This window comes from Oryctolagus cuniculus, chromosome 2, assembly GCF_964237555.1.
Source record: "Oryctolagus cuniculus chromosome 2, mOryCun1.1, whole genome shotgun sequence".
NCBI classification, from domain to species: Eukaryota; Metazoa; Chordata; class Mammalia; order Lagomorpha; family Leporidae; genus Oryctolagus; species Oryctolagus cuniculus.
The window spans coordinates 33893542-33914260 of record NC_091433.1 but is presented as its reverse complement, the minus strand read 5'-3'; the positions used below and the strand labels follow the sequence as shown (position 1 = coordinate 33914260).

Here is a 20719-nt window from a genome sequence, read left to right as displayed (position 1 = left end):
TACCACTCATGTGGGAGATCCAGAAGAAGTTCCAGCTCCTGGCTTCGGTCTGGCCCAATCCAGGTCATTGTGGCCACTTGGGGAGTGAACCAGCAGATGGAAGATCTCTCTCTCACCTACCCTCCCTCCCTCCTCTCTCTCTGTGTCTCTGTCTCGTCCTCTCTCTCTATAGCTCTGGCATTCAAATAAATAAATTAATTAAAAAAAAAAAAAAAAGGCTTTTCATCCATGAATGCAAAATCCACTATGGCTCTTTAACTTTATGATCAAAGTCGAACTCAAATTAGTTCACAATCTTGGAATCATCCTTAACTGTTTTTCTTCCTTTCCACCTCTCAAAAAGATATTTCAAGACAATAAAAATTCCATAAAAATGTCTAAGGAAAACAGTGTTACTAGCTAGTAAAGAGAAAGGATTTTAGAGGTTATTAAGCATCTCTATTAAGCAAAGAATTTTTCGTATCTACACTATCCACCCAGATTCATGCATTATACTCGTTTTTAAAACTCAAATAAAACCTCATACCTTGCCAAGTAAGATTTTCCTGATCCTGGAAGCCCTCTGAGAAGAACAAGAACTAGTCCAACATAAGATGTCGTCTTCTTTCTTACAGTCTGAGAAACTGGAGTTTCTTGTACTTGATAAGCGCTTGTTCCCTCTTTATTTCTCCATATCTTTGTTGGGGAAGGATGAGAAATAATCGAGGGTGGAAACGTGTAGTTGACAGGTCTCCAGTGTGCAGCTGTGGTTACCACAGGGGCTACAAAGCCATGGTTTCCTTGGAAGAGGTCAAAAGCAGGAATCATTGGATTCCACATGGGTGGAGGTGGAGGCGGCGGCAGTAGTAACGGGAGAGGGGTAAGTACTGGACAGTAATTCACATCCTTCCCCTTTGGAGGCAGTTCAGTATGCTTGTGTGGTTTGAAATTGAACCCTTCAGGAGACACAAACACATCTGAAACAGAAGTGGGTTTCTGGTCCCCACCTGTACCTGGTATATCAAGCCCTGGATTTTGCACAGGAAGATTTAAAGGGGCCTTAAGTTCATTGGCATCAGACTCTAAAAGAGTCTGACAGAACTGAGTCTCGACACACTCAGATTCTAAAAGCTCATTCTGTCTTTGATTCAGAGTGCTACAATCCACAATAGAGTCACTTGCTAGATTTAAAGAACTATTAAGAACAGAATCTTCTGGGTAATTATCTTCCAATGCCAATATGCTATCCTTTGTAAAACTTTTTGGCTCATTCAATGCCATATGTGAAGTTAATGTGTTTGAACTTAAAGTAGAGGCAGAATTCTCTAAATTTTCCCTGTCCGAATCCACATTCTGTGTAGAAGGAATAGGAGTCATATTGTTTGAATCTGAATTTATAAATTCTCTTGGGCCATTAAGACTATTCACATCTTGCAAAGGCAAAAAAGAGTATAGTTGGTCATCAGAAGAAGAGTTTAATTTCTCAAAAGCATTCTGTATTAAGGAATCCAGGTCTTCCGTCAGCTGCATGTCCAAAAATGAATCCATTTTTGAATCTTCACTCTCTTCTTCAAGAGGATACTTCTCCATTATTCCACTTCCTGCTGCACTTACTTGGTTCTCAGGAACAACAAAGCTTTGTGAAGTTGATTCTTCTATCTTGGCATCAGTGGCTGATAGTTCTAACAGACAATCCATGGCATTTTCAACTGTATAACAATAACAACAACAACAACAAAATATATACAGATAGAAAAAATATATAATTTTAATAAAACCCAGGAAAATTATACTAGATTTTGCATTGAATAGAACACAGAGAAATTTATAAATATTCAGATCACTTTTTAAAAATTGATATTTTACTAATCTATAAATTGTGAGAGACTTCAATGATGGAAATATACGATGCTGTTCTTTCATATAAACAGTAATAAACTATCATTAAGCACATATTCTTTGATGAATTTATTGAGGAAATGTATAAATATCCAAAATGAAGTGTATTAGGGTTATTTACAAAGGTTCTAAAACCAGTTAATTTATTCAACAAGTACTTACCTCTACAAGTCCTTGTAAGTATTAAGTATCCTCCTAGCAAATCTAAATTTGTATGATCTGTGCTGTCAATTTCACTTAATACAAAAAAAATTTATGAGCATGCACTACATAACAGAAATACTTTGTACAAAATGACCAAGACATAAACTTTATTATACTCAAGAGATTTCTGCAATCTAAAGGAAGAGATCAAAGATAATTACAGTCATCCCTCAGTACCTGTGGGGGATTGCTTCCAGGACTCCCCTCAGACACCAAAATCCGTAAATGCTCAAGTCCCTTATATAAAAGGCACAGTATTTACATATTATCTATATTATCCTCTTGTATGTTTTAAGTCATCTCTAATACAATGCAAATGCTATGTAGACAATTGCTGAATTGAATTGTTAAGGAAATAATGACAAGAACAAAATCTGTACATGTTCAATATAATTTGTTTTGCATATTTTCAATCTAGTTGCTTGAATTCATGCATGCAGAACCCAAAGATACAGAAGAATGACTGTACATCAGGAGATAATCACATCATGAAATAATACATTTTAAATAATACACACTTTTGATAATGTACAAATGCCATACCAGCATAGAGGAGAATAAGAAAAGATTTCACATAAGGTGATACACAAATGGGAATTTGAAAATTAAAAAGCAACTTGCCAAAGGGGAAAACGCAAAGGCAGGCTTGAAAATGCAAAGCATATTTTAAAGTGTTAACAGAAACTGGCTGGAGTGTGGGCACACAGTGTATGCAGGTAGATAAAGAGAACAAGATAAAATGGGAGAGGGAGAGTGGAAGAAACTGAGAAGGGTCCTACCAAAGTCATGCTAAGTTGTTAATGTTATTGCTTAAGAGAACTTGAAAGGAAAATACCAGTCATAGCATTTGTGCCAGAAGTATTATACAAATCACCTCACTGAATCCTCAACTAATACTATGAGGTATATTATTCCTAGCATATGGATGAAGAAAATGAAGTTCAAAAAGTACATTAACTTGCCCAAGTCACACAAATAGTAAGTGACAGAGCCAGAACTGGTGTGTCTGACTCCAATGCTGAGCTCATTCTGTTAGGATACAAATAGAGCCATTAGAATTTTTAAACATTTGAAATTTGGAAATTTTTGTTTTTGTTTTGTTTTGTTTTGTTTTGTTTGTGTTTTTCTTTCTTTTTCCTTTTTAAGGAGCCAAGTCTGTAAACAGCACAGCAGAGTAAGTAGTAGCTCTGGTCTGGAGTCAGAATACCAGCATTTAAATCCCTACTTGCTGGCTATGACACTTTGAAGAAATTAGTTAACTTTCCTAAGCCTCAAGCCTCTCATTTATAATATGGGGATAATAAAAGTACCTACCTCATAGGCTGTTGTGAGGATTAAATGAGATAATCCATGAAAAAGTGTTGTACACAAGGACTGGCACCTAGTAAGCACCCAATTAATGTTCCCTTAAGAAGAAAAACAAAGAGGGATTGGAGGGGCAAGCCTGGTAGAAAGACCAATTAGGAGATCATAGCAACACTACAAAGGCTAGATGCCCTACAAATGGGAATAAGGAAGAAAAAAATAAAAAGAAAAGAAAACAAATACAAGAGATATTTCTATGAAAAAAACTACGTGACAGAAAAACCAAAAGAGATCAAATAAAAATTGACAAGTGTATAAGTGATAAAACATTAAATAAAAATAAATGACCAGGATAGTTATTATAGAAAAGAAAAACCCTTACATAGACTGTTGAAAAAAACTAAAACTAGTGTATGAGAACAACAAATAAAAATGAAGAACTAACACAAAAATGTAATAATTAATGAATAATCGGTATAAAAATATTCTATATCTATTTATTTAAAAAAAAGAAAAGGTACAATTTTATTCATATCAAAATTTTCAAATAACACTACACAATAATGGAAATGTTGTGGTAAACCACTACATTTATCCAGTACTGGTATTACAAATAACAACACCTTGTTAGTACTCAATTTAGCAGTATATTTCCAAAAGCTAAAAGAGTTCTTACCCTGTGATGCAAGATACTAAAACTTTCAGACTAAGAAAGAAAAGCCAAAAGAAGAGAAAAGGCTATTTTTACCAACATATTCTCTACCATATTTGTTATCCATGAAAAAATTAGATATAAAACATCAAAGTACAATTCTGTGGAGTACCAGAAAATAATTTAAAAATACACATAATGACTGCAGCAACACTATAAAAAAAAAAAAGAGTATAAAGTCTCATCCATTCTAGTATTTAAACTACTCAGAATATCAAATATTTACAGGATCTATAGAACATTCTAGAAAAGAAAAATAAGGTATTTGTTAAGATATAGGATAAAATACTTTACTTAAAATTTCCCATTGATGTGCTAGTTTATCTGCAATAAATACAGAGACATTAAAATAAGAAAATAAAAAGGCTTAAGTCACAAAACTCTACATACTATCATTTCTGGGACCACGAGTACTGCTGAAACCTAGTTTTCTTCACATATCATAACCAGATAGGTAAGATATGCTCACACTACAAATCACATAATGACTAAAAACAGAAATACATTATGCATTACCAAAAATTCCCAAGTTTAAATTAATTTTATCTTTTATTAAACATGGTCACTATGATAATACTGAGCATCAACATTTAATTTATTCATACAGTCAACATACTGATTGATTCTTCTCTATCTGCAAACACATTTCTAAATAATTTATTACAAGTTATTCATAACTTACTATACTGACAACAAAAATCAAATACTTGAATCCTCACCTAAAGAGTTCTATAAGGCACAAACTGTGAGTTTTCTTGTTAACAGATAAGAAAACCAAGACTTAGAGATGTAGGTGGCAGAGCTGGAAATCCAACCCAGGTGTCTTGACCCCAAAGCCAATATTTTGAAACCATATTACTCTACTAGCCTCAATTCTTAATCAACTCCTATTTCCATAACTATGATTATCTACTCACTCAAGTAATTACTAAGCTCCTACTATGGGTCATTTGCTATGTTAGGGACCAGAAATATAGCAATAAAACAGAAGTTTTTTAAAATCTCTGTCTTTATGGAGCTTACATTCTAGGACATAGGTTGTTAATTGTGCACAATTTTGTCTCCCAGGAGATAAATAATATATGGAAACATTTTTGATTGTCACAAATGGAGCGGGTGGGGTGACAGGAGTACTGGCATCTAATGGTTACAGGTCAGGATGCCGCCAAATATCCTATAACACATGGGAGAGCCATTCACAAAAAGAAGTATCCAGTCCAAAATGTTAATAGTTCCAACCTGTTCTAGAGGGAAGATAAAAACACAAATGCAGCAGATGATACCTATATTTACATCTTATATCTAAAACTGTACAATTCTTAAAATCAGAAACTACGCTTGATTCTTCTTCACAACCCTCATAATACCAAACTTAGCACCTTGTCCACAGCAGGGGCTTAATAAGTGATGAACAAACAGATGAACAGAAAGTCATTTTTCTATATTACTACTGGTCATGGCATAATACATGATGAAGCCTTCTTAAAAGATGCAAAGCGTTAAAACTAAACTTTTTCTCACCTTTGAAATCACATTCAGAAAGCATCAAATATACTACATCAGGATCCAGATCAGAAAACATCTCTGACATACTGGTGAAGAGTTCTTCCTGATCAATTTTTGTCTCACATATGGAAGGGAGAGCAGTGGTTGGCTCCTCATGACTAGCAACACCGGACACGACAACTTCCTTAGGGTTGGCAGTCTTCCGAAAAGGATTTCCCCCAAGATTTCTCCTTTTCCTTGGCATTCTGACTTCCAAAACTAAAATGTTTCCCTTTTTTTACAAAAGATGTTTGATATTTAAGTCATAATTCAAATAAAACAGGGTTAAGTATCTTGCACAATCCAGTAGTAATAGGACCTAAAATAGAAAGCAAGTAAAAACACTCAGACCATAGAATTATACTTCCATTTCTAAAATCGGAATGGCAACTTAACTCAAAGTACCACCAACTCTGGCAGCAAAGCCAAAAATCAAACAATTTCTCTCCAAAATATTCAGGCTTTACCAGGATTGACTAAGTTAGAAATTAAGATACTAACAAAATATAACATATTTTAGAACAGTGAGTACACTGTTTCAATACCATTACTTCATTTATTAACACAAAATAGTATCCATAAATGTAATTAAGTAATACCTACTAAACACTTACACTGGGATGTCTAATATGCATCAATGTATCATAAACTTAACATGTTCAAAACTGCACACCTGCTCTTCCCAGTCTTTCCCATCTTGGCTAATCAAACTCTATCATTCCAATGACTCATGTAAAAATTATGGAATAATTCTTGATTCTTCATCCCACATCCAACTGGTAAGCCAATTTTGTCAACGCAATTTATAAAATACATCCAGAATATGACAGCTCCTCACAATCTCCACTGCTAGCACCCTCAATGTGGCTATCACAACCTCTTGCCTAGATTACTCTAACAGACTAACCAATCTCCCTGCCACCACCCTTACCACTTGAGTCTACTTAGAACAAAAGCCAGAGTGACTCAGTTAAGCTATATATAGGTTGAATCATGCCTCTTTTCTGCTATACTACCCACTAGCTTTCCATCTCACTCAGGATAAAAGACAGAGCCCTTAAAATGGCCCACAATCCAGACAAGCTAATGTTAACTCTCTACTGTCATCCCTAAATCTTCATTCCTGATCCATGCAACTCCAACCATACTTCACACTTGGCCTTCTTGCTTTTCTTAAGCTATACCAGTCATGTCCCTACCTGGGAAATCTTTTCTATTTGGTTCTCTCTTATACTCTCTCCCTCCCAGCTATCTGTAAGACACACTCCCTTACCACCTTCTTCTCATTACTCAGATGTTACTGTCTCAGGAACTCAATCCCCCATAGTTTAGCCAGCCCTCTTGCCTGCTTGACTTTTCTCCATAGGACTTATCACCTTCAACATAGTACACTTTTATTTATTTATTGTACTTATTACCCATACTCCAGTAAATGGTAAGCTCCACAAGGGCAGGGACTCATAGCTGGAGTAGAACTACAGTCTATACTTCTATTTTATCACGTGGATGAGACTGATAATCATTTCAGAATTCAATGTCTGGGTGGGTGTTTGGCACAGAGGTTGAATTGCCACTTGGGATGCCCACATCTCTTATCAGAGTGCCTGATTCAAATCCCAGCTCCACTTCTGATCCAGCTTCCTGCTAATGCACACCCTGGAGACAACAGGTGATGCCTCAAGGACTTGGGTGCCTGCCCCTCATGTGGGAGACCTGGATGGAGTTCCTAGCTCCTGGCTTTGACCTGGCCCAGCCCCAGCTGTTGCAAGCATTTGGAAAGTGAGGCAGCATATGGAAGATCCCTGTTTCTCCCTATCACTCTTTCAAATAAATAAATAAATCTCTAAAAAAGAAACAAACAATAGTAAACAAACACTGACTATGTTAAAAAAAAAAAAAAAAAAAAGAAGAAGAAGAAGAAGAAGAAGAGGAAATTTGACCTCAGTTTCATTCTACAGAAAAATTAACTCAAAATGAATGGTCGAGTGGGTTAAGCTGGCATCCCATATGAGCACTGGTTTGGGTATTAGCTGTTCCACCTCCAATCCAGCTCCCTACAATGTACCTGAGATGGCAGTGAAAAATGGTTCAAGTATCTGGGTGCCTGCCACCACACTGGAGACCTGCATGGAGTTCTTGGCTCCAGGCTTTGACCTGGCCTAGCTCTGGCCATTACAGCCATTTGGAGACTAAACCAGCGGATGGAAGATCTCTTTCTCAGTCTCTCCCATTCTCTCTCCCTGAAACTCTGCCTTTCAAATAAATAAATAAATCTTTTTAAAAAGTTGCATTCTTAAAAGCACTATACATACAAAACTTTTAGGGAAAAAAATACCTTCAAGATCTAGGGCTATGCAAAAATACAAAAAGCACAATCTGCAAAAGGAAAAACTGATGAATTGCACTTTATCAAAATAAAAACTTTTGCTCAGTGAAAGACCCTGTTAAGAGAATGAAAAGACAAGCTTTAGACTGGGAAGATATATTTGCATATCACACACATGACTAAGGATTAGAATACAGACTAGATAAAAAGTTTATCACAATTCAGCAGTGCTATGGTTAGCAAACATTAATTAAGTATTTCAAAATAGCTAGCAGAGATTTTGAATGTTCCCAACAGGAAGAAAGAATAAATGTCTAAGGTAATGGATGTTTTAATTGCCCTGTTCTGATCTTATACACTGTACACATGTCACATTGTACTCCCATAAATATGTATGATTACCATGTCTAAATTAAAAATTTAAATATTCTTAAGTTCAACAGTAAAAACAAAGCCATATAATTAGGAAATCAGCAAAAAAATAAAGAGGAAAAAAATTACACAAAGAATACATATAAATGGCAAAGACACAAAAAGATGCTCAGCATCATTAGGCATTAAGTAAATACAAATTAAAACTATAATGAGAAATCATTTACCTATCAAATAGACTAAAATTTAAAATAGTGGCAACATCAAATGATGGCAAGGTTTTGCAGAAACTAGACTGTCATGTCACTGATGGAAATGTAAAATGGTAACAGTCATTCTGGAAAATATTTAGCAGTTTATTTAAAAAACTAAATCTGTAACTACCATACAACTCAGCAATTGGATGTCTGGTATTTATCTCTGAGAAATGAAAAACGTATATTCACCCAAAAACCTATACACAAATGTTTACTTCAATTTAAAAAAAATGAAAATAATTCAGATGTCCTTTAATGAGTAAATGGTTGAACAAACTACGATATATGCATTCCATGAAATACAAGTTGACAATAAAAAATACAGTATCAATATGTACACCAACCTGGATGAAATTCAAGAGAATTATACTAGATAATAAAAGCCAATCCTGAGAGGTCATTCAGTAACACTGAATACCCACTTGTGTAACATTCTTGAAATGGCAAAATGACAGAAATGGAGAACAGATTGTGGTGCCAAGCTCAGGGAGGGGAGAATGGGGTGTGCTCTGACCGGGCAGCTTGTAGGATCCTCGTGGTAACAGAAGTCATCTGCACCACACCATATCCTGGTTGTGATCTTGGACGATGGGGAAAACTGAGTGAAGAGCACAGATTTCTCTCTATTGCTTATTACAGCCATGTGTAAATTTACATTATCTAAAAATGAGAAGCTTCATTTTGGATAAAGTACAAGCCATGTGCCACTTAATGACATTTCGGTCAACAGCAGACTTACATTTACACTGCCTATTGACGTAGCCATCCTAGTTTGTGCAAGTGCACTCTATGATGTTTGCACAACAAGATCGTCTAACGACCTGTTTCTCAGAACATTTCCGGGCGATGTAAAATTAAAACTCAGGCTCCATTCAAGCCAGTCACATTTTAAAACACTCCAAAGTTATGTGTGGTTAAGTGACTATCACACTGAACAGCACAAATAGTGACAGTGCCAGCACTTTTCTGCATCAGTGCAGCACTGCTCTAGACTGTGAGTTCCAGGAGAAGAAAACAGCCATCTTAGGAAAGTGAGACGTTTTATAAGAAAAAAATAAATAGGAAATCACAAATAAAAATGTATACAGAGTGGGCATTCGGTAAAGATGCATGTTTTCTACATCATTGTCTGGTTCAAAGCCTGTCTCTAGCTCCTAACTCCAGTTTCCTGCTAATGGGGGCATGGAAGCAGCAGGTAATGGTTCATATAGTTGGGTCCATGTGGGAGACCCTAGATTGAATTCCTGGCTCCTGGCTTTGGCCTGGCCCAACCTTAGCTGCTTCAAATATTAGAGAAAACTAACATATGGGAACAGAACTCTTTCTCTGTGCCTGTCTATCTGTCGCTCCTTTTCTCTCTCTCTCTCTCTGCCTCTCAATTAATTAATTCAGTTTTTAAAAGTAGTCCATCTGGGCTGGCGCCACGGCTCACTTGGCTAATCCTCCGCCTGAGGCGCCAGTACCCCGGGTTCTAGTCCCGGTTGGGGCGCCGGGTTCTGTCCTGGTTGCTCCTCTTCCAGTCCAGCGCTCTGCTGTGGCCCGGGAAGGCAATGGAGGATGGCCCAAGTGCTTGGGCCCTGCACGCGCATGGGAGATCAGGAGGAAGCACCTGGCTCCTGGCTTCGGATCGGCGCGGTACGCCAGCCGTAACTGCCATTTTGGGGGTGAACAACAGAAAGGAAGACCTTTCTCTCTGTCTCTCTCTCTCTCACTGTCTATCTCTGCCTGTGAAAAAAAAAATTAGATTTATTTATTTATTTGGAAGGTACAGTTACAGAGAGGCAGAGGCAGAGAGAGAGAGAGGTCTTCCATCCATTCGTTCACTCCCCAGATGGCTGCAATGGCCAGAGCTTTACTGATCTAAAGGCAGGAGCCCGGTGCTTCCTCCTGGTCTGGCGCAACAGGTGGAGGATTAGTCTAGTGAGCTGCGGCACCAGCCATCACTCTGCCTTTCACCTAAATTAATTATTTTTAAAAATTACTCTCCACTGCATAACTGTCCTAACTAATGTCTCCACAAACTCAATTAATAGCAATTTCCAGATGCTAAAGTCAAAAACCTCCTCTTTTCCTCGTATCTCAAATAATTCAGCAAACCTGCTAGTTTTACATTCAAAATACATTTATAATCCAAGCTTTTCTCATCACCTCCACCAATGATATTTGCATCAAAGGCAACAGCGATGGAGGTGAAGATGGTGGAGTAGGGAGGGAGCTTACCACTCCAGTCTAGGAGAAGAAAGCTTTAAAAAAGTGGAGAGAGTGCAGTCTCAGGGAAGAATTAGGGAGAAAATGGCAGAGGAAACGCCACGCAAATTAGAGGGACACAGTGCACCTACGTGGAGGGTGTAAGCCTGCACAAATCAGGACCCCAGCAGCAGAGAGCCTCCACACCAGCTTTGGAGAGAGGCGAAGTCAGACTGCATCAGCCCAAGCCACTGGCGATAAAGCTGCAGGAAAAGCCTGGAGGGAATCTAGCTTGGAGCCCTGTGGGGGATGGTGTACTTGCCAAACTAGAGGAGAAAGGGGGGGGGGGGGTAAGGAGGCACATTTCTCTCTCCCTGATCACCCTGCCACAGCATCCTGTAACAAGCTGATAGAGAGCAGGTGCCATTTTGGACATACATAACAGCTACACCACCTCATGTCCACACCCAGCACCCAGCTGAGCTGAGAATCCTGAGTCTAGTAGGGAGAACTGAAGTGGGGCTGGGTGCTCATGACTGTGGGAGGTTTGTGTGTCAGGACTGGGAAAACACTGAGGCTGTGTGGGAAGCCTCAGGGTGTGGCTGGGACTTTGGGCAGTCACTGTGGGAGACTCCACACCCCCAGGGCTCCCTGGTTCCCTTGTGAGACACACTGCTGGGGAATCTGCTTCTACCAAGGACTGCACAGATCCTTTATGTGCTCCTTGTGGTAGTGTGGATGACTATTATACCCACAGGGGCTAGTGCCCAGGCACTGGTCTCCTTTGCAGAGAGGAAATGAGCTGAGTCTACACCAACAGAACTGAAAAACCTCCCCTCAGATTTAAAAAAAGAGAGAGAGAGAGAAGATTTACCACACCCAATCTCGGTATCACCTTAACATTCCTTTCACCCTGGGGCATTGAACAGAGCTTCCTGGCCACACCCACCACAAACCTCTAGGTATTCCCTGAAAGAAGAACTCCACTAATCCACACATAGTCCAAAGAAAAAAGCTGCCACAGCAAAAAAAAAAAAAAAAAAAAAAACACCAAAGAAACCAACAAGTATCTCCACAAACACCAAATAATAAACACACCAATTAAATAAACAAGAATAAGGAAGACAACAAGATGCCCCCAAAAGAATACACTTCAATATTAGATTGCGAAGATGAAGATTTTGCAGAAATGCCAGAAATGGAATTCAAAAAACTGATCATAACATTACACAGACGTAATCAGAAGCAAATGCATGAACTAATGAAATCCATATATGACACGAAAGAAATGTCACACACAAAATTGAGATCTTCAAGAGAAAGGAAAAGGAAATCTTAGAAATGAAGAATTTAATAGAATAAATTAAAAATGCAGTGGAAAACCTTAATAACTGAATCAGTGAAACAGAAGAAATAGTTGACTTAGAAGACAAATCGCAGAAAATTATACAGTCAAAAAAATAAGAAAAGGAAATAAGAAAACTAAAAACATGGATGGGAATCTACAGGATACTATCAAATGACTCAACATATGGATTCTAGGAATTCCTGAAAGCATGGAAAGAGAGAAAGGATTAGAAGGCCTTTATAGTGAAATAATAACAGAAAAGTTGCCTAATTTGGAGAAAGAAAGGAACATCCAAGTACAGGAAACACAAAGAACTCCTAATAGACATGACCAGAATAGATCTTCACAACACACTGTAATCAAACTCTCCACAGTAAAACATAAAGAGAATATTATAAAATGTGCGCTAGAGAAACAAAAGATTACTTTCAGAGAACCTCCAATTAGACTCACAGCAGACTTCTCATCAGAAACTCTACAGGCTAGGAGAGAATGGCAAGATATAGTCCAAGTCTTAGGAGAAAAAAACTGTCAACCTAGAATAAGGTAATCGGCAAAGCTCTCATTTATGAATGAAGGTGAAATAAAGATCATCCAAAACAAACAGAAACTGAAAGAATTTGAAAACACTCACCCAGCCTTGCAAAAGATGCTTAAGGATGTGCTGCACACAGAAACGCAGAAACATGGTAATCACTATGAAAGAAGATAAAGGAAAAAAATCTCCCAATGAGTGTACAAAGGAACTCCAAAGTAAAAAAAAAAAAAAAAAAAAAAAAAAAGGAGTATTTATGGAAAAATGGCAGGGCAAAGTCAAAGTCAATACTCTTTATAGTCACTTTGAATGTAAATAGTCTCAATTCTCCAGTTAAAAGACACAGACTGGCTAAATGGATTAAAAAACAAAACCCATCTATTTGCTACCTACAAGAAACACATTTCACCATGCAGACTGAAAGTGAACGGATGGAAAAAGATATTCCATGCTAAAAGAAATCAAAAAAGGAGCTGGTGTGGCCATCCTGATAACAGACAAAATAGACTTTAACACAAAAACTATTAAAGAGTCAAAGGTCATTATGTAACAATTAAGGGATCAAGTCAACAGGAAGATATAACTATTATAAACATATTAGCACCTAATTACAGGGTACCTGGCTATTTAAAAGAAATGTTAAGAGATCTAAAGGGAGACACAGACTCAAATACAATAGTAATGGAGGATTTCAGTACCCCACTTTCAGCAATGGACAGATCAACCAGACAGAAAATCAACAAGGAAATAGCATACTAAATCAGCACTTTAGACCAAATGGACCTCACAGATATCTATAGAACTTTCCATCCTACAGTTGCAAAATACACATTTTCTCACCAGTACACGTAACTTTCTCTAGAATTGACCACATGCTAGGCCATAAGGAAGTCTCAGCAAATTAAAAGATATCAAAATCATACCATGCATCTTCTCAGACCACAATGGAAGGAAGCTGGAAATCAGCAACTCAGGAATCGCTAGAACACATGCAAACACATGGAGACTAAACATGCTCCTGAATGAACAGTGGGCCATAGAAAAAAATCAAAGGAGGAATTTGAGAAACAAATGAAGATGACAACGCAACATATCAAACTTATGAGGTACAGCAAAAGTAGTGTTAAGAGGAAAGTTTATAGCAATTGGTGCCGACATCAAGAAATTGCAAAGTCACCAAATAAATGAGCTATCAACGCCATCTCAAGGATAGCGAAAAACAACAGCAAACCAAACCCAGAACTAGTATGAGAAAATAAATAATTAAAATTAGAGAAGAAAACAACAAAATTAAACAAAAAAAGATGGCCCAACTAACTGAAAAAAGGAAAACTAAACTGATAAAATTGGAGATGAATAAGGAAATGTAACAACAGACACCACAGAAATAAAGAAGAATCACCAGAAATTACTACAAAGAGCTGTATGCCAACAAACTGAGAAACCCAGAAGAAATGTATAGATTCCTAGACACAAACAATCTACCTAAACTGAGCCATAAAGACATAGAAAACCTAAACAGACATATAACCAAGTCAGAAATTGAATCAGTAAAAAAGACCCTCCAAACAAAGAAAAGCCCAAGACCAGATGGCTTCACTGCTGAATTCTACAAAACATTTAATGAAGAACTAACTCAAAGCCAAAATTAACACATAGGATTACATCAAACTGAGAAGCTTCTGTACTGCAAAAAAAAAAAAAAAAAAAAAAAAAAAAAAAAAAAAAACTCAGGAAAGAGGCAACTGGCAGAATGGAAGAAATTATTTGCGAACTATGCAACTGTTAAAGGATTAATAACCAGAATATATAAAGAGATTAAGAAATTCAATAACAAGAAAACAAACAATCCAGTGAAGAAATGGGCAAGGACATTTTTCAAAGAGGAAATCCAAATGACCAACAGGCACAGGAAAAAATGTTCAGGATCACCAGCCATCAGGAAAATGTAAATCAAAACCACAAAGAGGTTTCGCCTCACCCCAGAATGAATGGCTTTCATACAAAAATCAACTTACAACAAATACTAGCAAGGATATAGGGAAAAAGGTACCCTAATCTACTGTTGGTGATAATGTAAATTGGTAAAGCCACAATGGTAGACAGTAGAGAGATAACTCAGAAATCTGAATATAGTCCTACCTTTTGACCCAGCCATCCCACTCCTTAGAATTTACCCAAGGGAAATGAAATCAGCAAATAGAAGAGTTATCCAAACCCCCATGTTTATTGCAGCTCAATTCACAACAGCTAAGACACGGAATCAACCTATGTGCCCATCAACTGAAGAACAGATACAGAAATTATGGGTCATGTACACTATGGAATACTACAAAGTGGTTAGGAAAAAAAAAGAAATCTGGTCATTTACAACAAAATGGATGAATCTGGAAAACATTATACTTAGTGAAATAATCCACTCCCAAAGGGACAAATACCACATCTTCTCTCTGACCTGTGATAACAGAACACCTAAAAGGCGATCCATAGAAGTAAAATTGACACTTTGAGAAGCAATGACTTGAACAGCCCTTGTCTTGACTGCTGAGGCATACTTTATTTTTTTTATTTTTTATTTTTTTCTTCATGCTACCTGTTGAACTCTTTACTCTTAGAGTTAATCATATGTGTATAAAGTCAATTGAAAATAGATCTCTGGGGGCCAGCGCCATGGCGCAGTAGGTTAATCCTCCGCCTGTGGTGCTCGCATCCCATATGGGCACCATTTCTTGTCCCAGCTGCTCCTCTTCCAATCCAGCTCTCTGCTATGGCCTGGGAAAGCAGTAGAAGATGGCCCAAGTCCTGGGGCACCTGCATCCGTGTGGGAGACCCGGAAGAAGCACCTGGCTCCTGGCTTTGGATCAGCATGGCCCTGGCCATTGTGGCCATTTGGGGAATGAACCAATGAAAGGAAGACCTTTCTCTCTGTCTCTCCCTCTCACGGTCTATAACTCTGTCTCTCAAATAAATAAATAAAATCTTAAAAAAAAAAAAATAGGAAGAAAGAAAATAGATCTCAGTAAAAAATAAGACTGGGAATAAGAGAGGGAGGAGAACGAGGGGTTGGGAGTATGGGTGGGAGGGTCAGCACGGTGGGGAGAATCACCGTTAAGTGTATGAAGTTTGTAACTATAAAGCTGGATAGTTCTGCATACATTCCTACAGACTTACTTCTAAGGATACAGTTTAAAAACTTGCCTTGGGGCCCAAAATCCCCTTAAGCTGAGTGTTAAAAATACCATCTTAAGTGTTAAAGTGATCATATGGATAGGATTAAGGGTTTGGTAATAATAACAGATAGAATTAAAAAGGACTGAATGCTCTAACATGGGAAGCAGTCCACACAGCAGACTCACACACAGAAGGACAATCACTGTAAATAGCACTCTGATCTCAGAATCAGCCCTTAAGGCATTCTGGTCTGGCTGAAAAGCCCATGAGAGTATTTCAGGCATGGAAAGCCAAGACACTGTGGCAAAAAATGTCCTACATGAAGGACCTCAATGGGTCAGACCCAAGTGGAAAGAAACGGTCATCAAAGAAGGAGGTACTTTTCTCTGACGGGAGGAGAGAACTTTTACTTTGCTTATGGCCTTGTCTAAACACTGACAGAGTTTGTGGATTCAAAAGGCTTCCATAGCCTAGGCAGCTCAAGAGCCTCGGGTGATCACTGATGTCATACGGAAGAGTGTTAATTGTTAAATTAACAAGAGTCACTTTGCACCAACTAGCCCATACAGGACCTCTGTCCTCAAAGAGTTGTATTATAATTATGTCTAAGTGCTTGCAAAGCATGTATCATTCTTGGGTGCTTCTTTAAAGTTAATTAAGTTTCTAAAAAAAAAAAAGAAAGAAAAAGTGAAATTAACTTCAAGATGCAATGGCTTTTAACAGCTCTTGTCTCAACTGTTGAGGAACAGATTTCTTTTGCTTTATTATTTGATTTTTGGGTTTCTTTTTCTGTGCAAACTGTTACACTCTTTACTTAGTATAGAGCTGGTCTTCTGCGTATAAAGTTAATCGAAAATGGATCTTAGTGGAGAATGGGAATGTGAGAGGGAAGAGGAAGAGAGGGAGAGTGAGTTGGAAGGCAGGTATGGTAGGAAGTACTGCTATATTCCTATAGTTGTACTTACGAAATGCATAAAGTCTATATTCCTTAAATAAAAGGTTTCTTTGCGGGGGCGGGGGGATAAATAAAAAATAAAATTAAAAAGAATTAAAAACAAAGAGAGCAGTATTTCTCACTTGGAATTTCTTTTTTACTATGTGAGTCTTACCAGCTTTACCAAAATATAATATAGGGATGGAATTGTGGTACAGCAGGCAAAGTTGTCTCTTAGAACCCCCGCATCCCATTCCAGAGTGCTGGTTAGCATCCCAGCTACTCTGAAGCACTTGGGTCATCATTTACTGCCTCCCAGGGATGTTAGCAGGAAGCTGGTTCAGAAGCAGAAGCTGGAAGCAATCTCGGGTACTCCAATTTAGGAAGCAATAATCCCAAACAATGATTTAACCCACTGTACCACAACACCCATCCCAAAAAGTAACATTTTAGAAGTACAGAAACACTCATTAAATGGGAAAATTGGTATTACAATACAGTTCTATGGATCTTCTGAATCAACATGGTTTTTACCACCATAATTTCTAAGCCATAAACTGTTTTAGAAATTATAATAATAGGGCCAGCGCCATGGCTCACTTGGCTAATCCTCCACCTGTGGCGCTGGCACCCCAGGTCCTAGTCCCGGTCAGGAAGCCGGATTCTGTCCTGGTTGCTCCTCTTCCAGTCCAGCTCTCTAATGTGGCCCGGGAGTGCAGTGGAAGATGGCCCAAGTGCTTGGGCCCTGCATCTGCATGGGAGACCAGGAAGAAAAGCACCTGGCTCCTGGCTTCAGATTGGCACAGCATACCGGCCATAGTGGCCATTTGGAAGGTGAACCAACGGAAGGAAGAAAGACCTTTCTCTCTGTTTCTCTCTCTCACTGTCTAACTCTACCTGTCAAAAAAAAAAGAAGAAATTAAAATAACAAAATCCATGATTATATTTTTCTTTGCATGAAAGCTTTTTTTTTAGATGTATTTATTTATTTGAAAGGCAGCATTAGAGAGAGGCAGAGGCAAAGGCAGAGGCAGAGAGATTTTCCATCTGCTGGTTCACTCCTCAAATAGCTGCAATGGCTGGAGCTAGGCCAATCCGAAGCCAAGAGCCAGAAGCTTCTTCTGGGTCTCCCATGCGGTGCAGGGACCCAAGCCCTTGAGCCATCTTCTACTGCTTTCCGAAGCCATAGCAGAGAGCTGGCTAAGAAGTGGAGCAGCCGGGTCTCAAACTGGCGCCCATACGGATGCTGGCACTGCAAGCAGCTTTACCCACTAGACCACAGCACCAGTCCCTCTCATGAAAGCTTTTAATCCACTCCAATATGTAAATAAAAACCTGAAAATATATGTGTAAAGTGTTTATACTTTACAGCGTTAATAATACTTACCGTCTGTCTGTCATTGATGCTATTAACGTGCTTAGTAAGGCCACGGTTGATATCCACAAACTCGGCAATTCTTCCTACTATCCAACATGTCTTCTTACTATAAAATAAAATGTTATATATTAAAAGCATGCTGTATCAAATAAATGGAACATTTGTATTATAAAAACACAAAGTATTTCAAAAAGAAAACCACAAAAAAGACAAGACCTGGAGGCAACTATCACACTCTGAAAATACACAAAAGATAAGAATTAAGCACTCACTCTGCATTTTAACACTACTTCCAGATTAAAAAACAGCCCTAATCACATAAATAAGACCAAGTGTCTGCTAACAATAATTGATAGAATTAAAAAGGAGAACGATCCAACATGGGAAGCAAATATACAGCAGACTCTTAGAGTGACAAATGCCCTAAACAGCACTCTGGCCTCAAAATTAGCCCTAAAGGCATTCAGATCTGGCTAAAAAGCCCAGGAGAGCATTTCAGTCATGGAAAACCAAGATAGGATTTAAATGAAATATCTCTGTGAGATCCTGGTGGAAAGAAGGGGCCATCAAAGAAAGAGGTACCGTTCTCTGAAGGGAGGAGAGAACTTCCACTTTGATTATGGCCTTGTCTAAATAAGGTCAGAGATTGTGAACTCAAGAGGCTTCCATAGCCTTGGCAGCTCATGATAAGAGCCTTGGATGATCACTGACATCTTAAATAAGAGTGTCATTGTTAAATCAACAACAGGAGTCACTGCACACTTGCTCCCCACGTAGGACCTCTGTCCAGATGTGTTGTACTGAGAATTAACAGTAAAACTAGTCTTCAAACAGCACTTTATACTTGTGTGTCTGTGTGGCTGCAAACTGTTGAAATCTTTACTTAGTATAGAGTTGATCTTCTGTATATAAAGATAACTAAAAATTAATCTTAATGAAGAATAGGATGGGAGAAGGAGTAGGAGGTGGGATGGTTTGGGGGTAGGAGGGTGGGTATGGAAGGAAGAACCACTATAATCCAAAAGTTGTACTTAACAAAATTTATATTTAGTAAATAAAACTTTCTATTAAAAATTAAAAAAAAAAAATGCTCTAGCCGGGGCCAGTATTGTGGCACAGAAGATTAAGTCACTACTTGCTACAACAGCATCCTATATCTGAGTGCAGGTTCCAACCCCAGCTGCTCAGCTTCCAATCCAGCTCCTTGCTAATCCACCTGGGAAAGCAGCTGAGGACTGCCCAACTACCTGGGCTCCCACCACTCATGTAGAAGATCCAGATGGAATTCCTGGCTTCTGGCTTCAGCCTGGCCCAGTCATGGCCCTTGTGGCCATTTGGGAAGTGAACCAGCAGATGGAAGATCACTTCCTCTCTTTCCGTCTGTCCCTCTGCCTTTCAGATAAATTGAAGGGGGGAAAAAAGCCACTAAACCAGTAAATCAAGTAAAGCAGAGTTGTCTAAATAGGATTGTGATAGCTTCTTTCTGTGTTGATCCAATTGAATATAAATTGGGAATAGCCCTTGGGGAAAAAAATAAAGATTAAATAAGTAAACTGTAAAAACTAGCCCTGGTTGTTATGGAAAACCTTGTCTCTACAGAGGCAGCTAACTACCAAATGTAAAAGAAATAATAGAGAGGCTAGCACTGAGGCATAGCAGGTTAAGCTGCTGCCTGCAGCACTGGCATCCCATATGAGCACCAGCTAGGAGTCCAGGCTGCTCCACTTCCAATCCAGCTCCCTGCTAATGCATCTGGGAAAGCAGCAGAGGACAGCCCAAGTGCTTGAGCCCCTACACACACATGGGAGACCCAGATGAAGCTTCTGGCTCCTGGCTTTCAGTCATTTGGAGAATGAACCATCAGATAGAAGACCTCTCCCTCTCTCTGTCTCTCCCTCTCCCTCTCTGTAACTATGCCGTTCAAATAAATAAAATAACTTGTTTTAAAAAAAGAAAGAACATTATTCATAAATAACTGATTGAGAATCATGGATGAAAAGGGAGAAAAGTCACATGATATGTGTGTGTGTGTGTGTGTGTGTGTGTGTGTGTGTGTTTGTCTTGCTTTATTAGAACTGTACTATTCCTTAAACCAAGTATTGGTATTTCAAGACCCCCCTTTGGTCCACTACCAGCCAAACCCCCAGCCTCTCTTCTCCTCTTGTTCCTCCCACCCTGGCTCAGCAACACACAGCTCAACCTATCCCTAACCCCCAGGACCCATCTGGTCTGTGATCCTTTCATCTGTACAAGAGAAGACTGAAACTGGCCGGGGCCACGGCTCACTTGGCTAATCCTCCACCTGCGGTGCCGCACACCGGGTTCTAGTCCCGGTTGAGATGCCGGATTCTGTCCCGGTTGCTCCTCTTCCAGTCCAGCTCTCTACTGTGGCCCAGGAGTACAGTGGAGGATGGCCCAGGTCCTTGGGCCCTACACCTGCATGGGAGACCAGGAGAAGCACCTGGCCCCTGGCTTTGGATCAGCGCAGCACGCCGGCCACAGCCCACCGGCCGTAGCGGCCATTTCGGGGGGTGAACCAACAGAAAAGGAAGACCGACCGATCTCTC

The 20719-nt window shown here is 38.9% G+C and overlaps 1 protein-coding gene across 3 annotated transcripts in view; it reads right to left on the bottom strand.

The window, feature by feature from the left end:
* N4BP2 (NEDD4 binding protein 2) overlaps positions 1-20719 on the bottom strand; it is a 116063-nt gene that overhangs the window by 77054 nt on the left and 18290 nt on the right. For all 3 annotated transcript variants that reach the window (XR_011386210.1, XR_011386209.1, XM_070068125.1), the window contains exons 3-5: positions 18162-18258; positions 5621-5963; positions 527-1688 (exon numbers count right to left, since the gene is read on the bottom strand). Coding sequence is in view for 1 of the 3 variants with exons in the window: in XM_070068125.1 (XP_069924226.1) it covers positions 527-1688; positions 5621-5849 (1391 nt within the window). In the remaining 2 variants the exon portion in view is untranslated. The remainder of the gene's footprint in view (positions 1-526; positions 1689-5620; positions 5964-18161; positions 18259-20719) is intronic.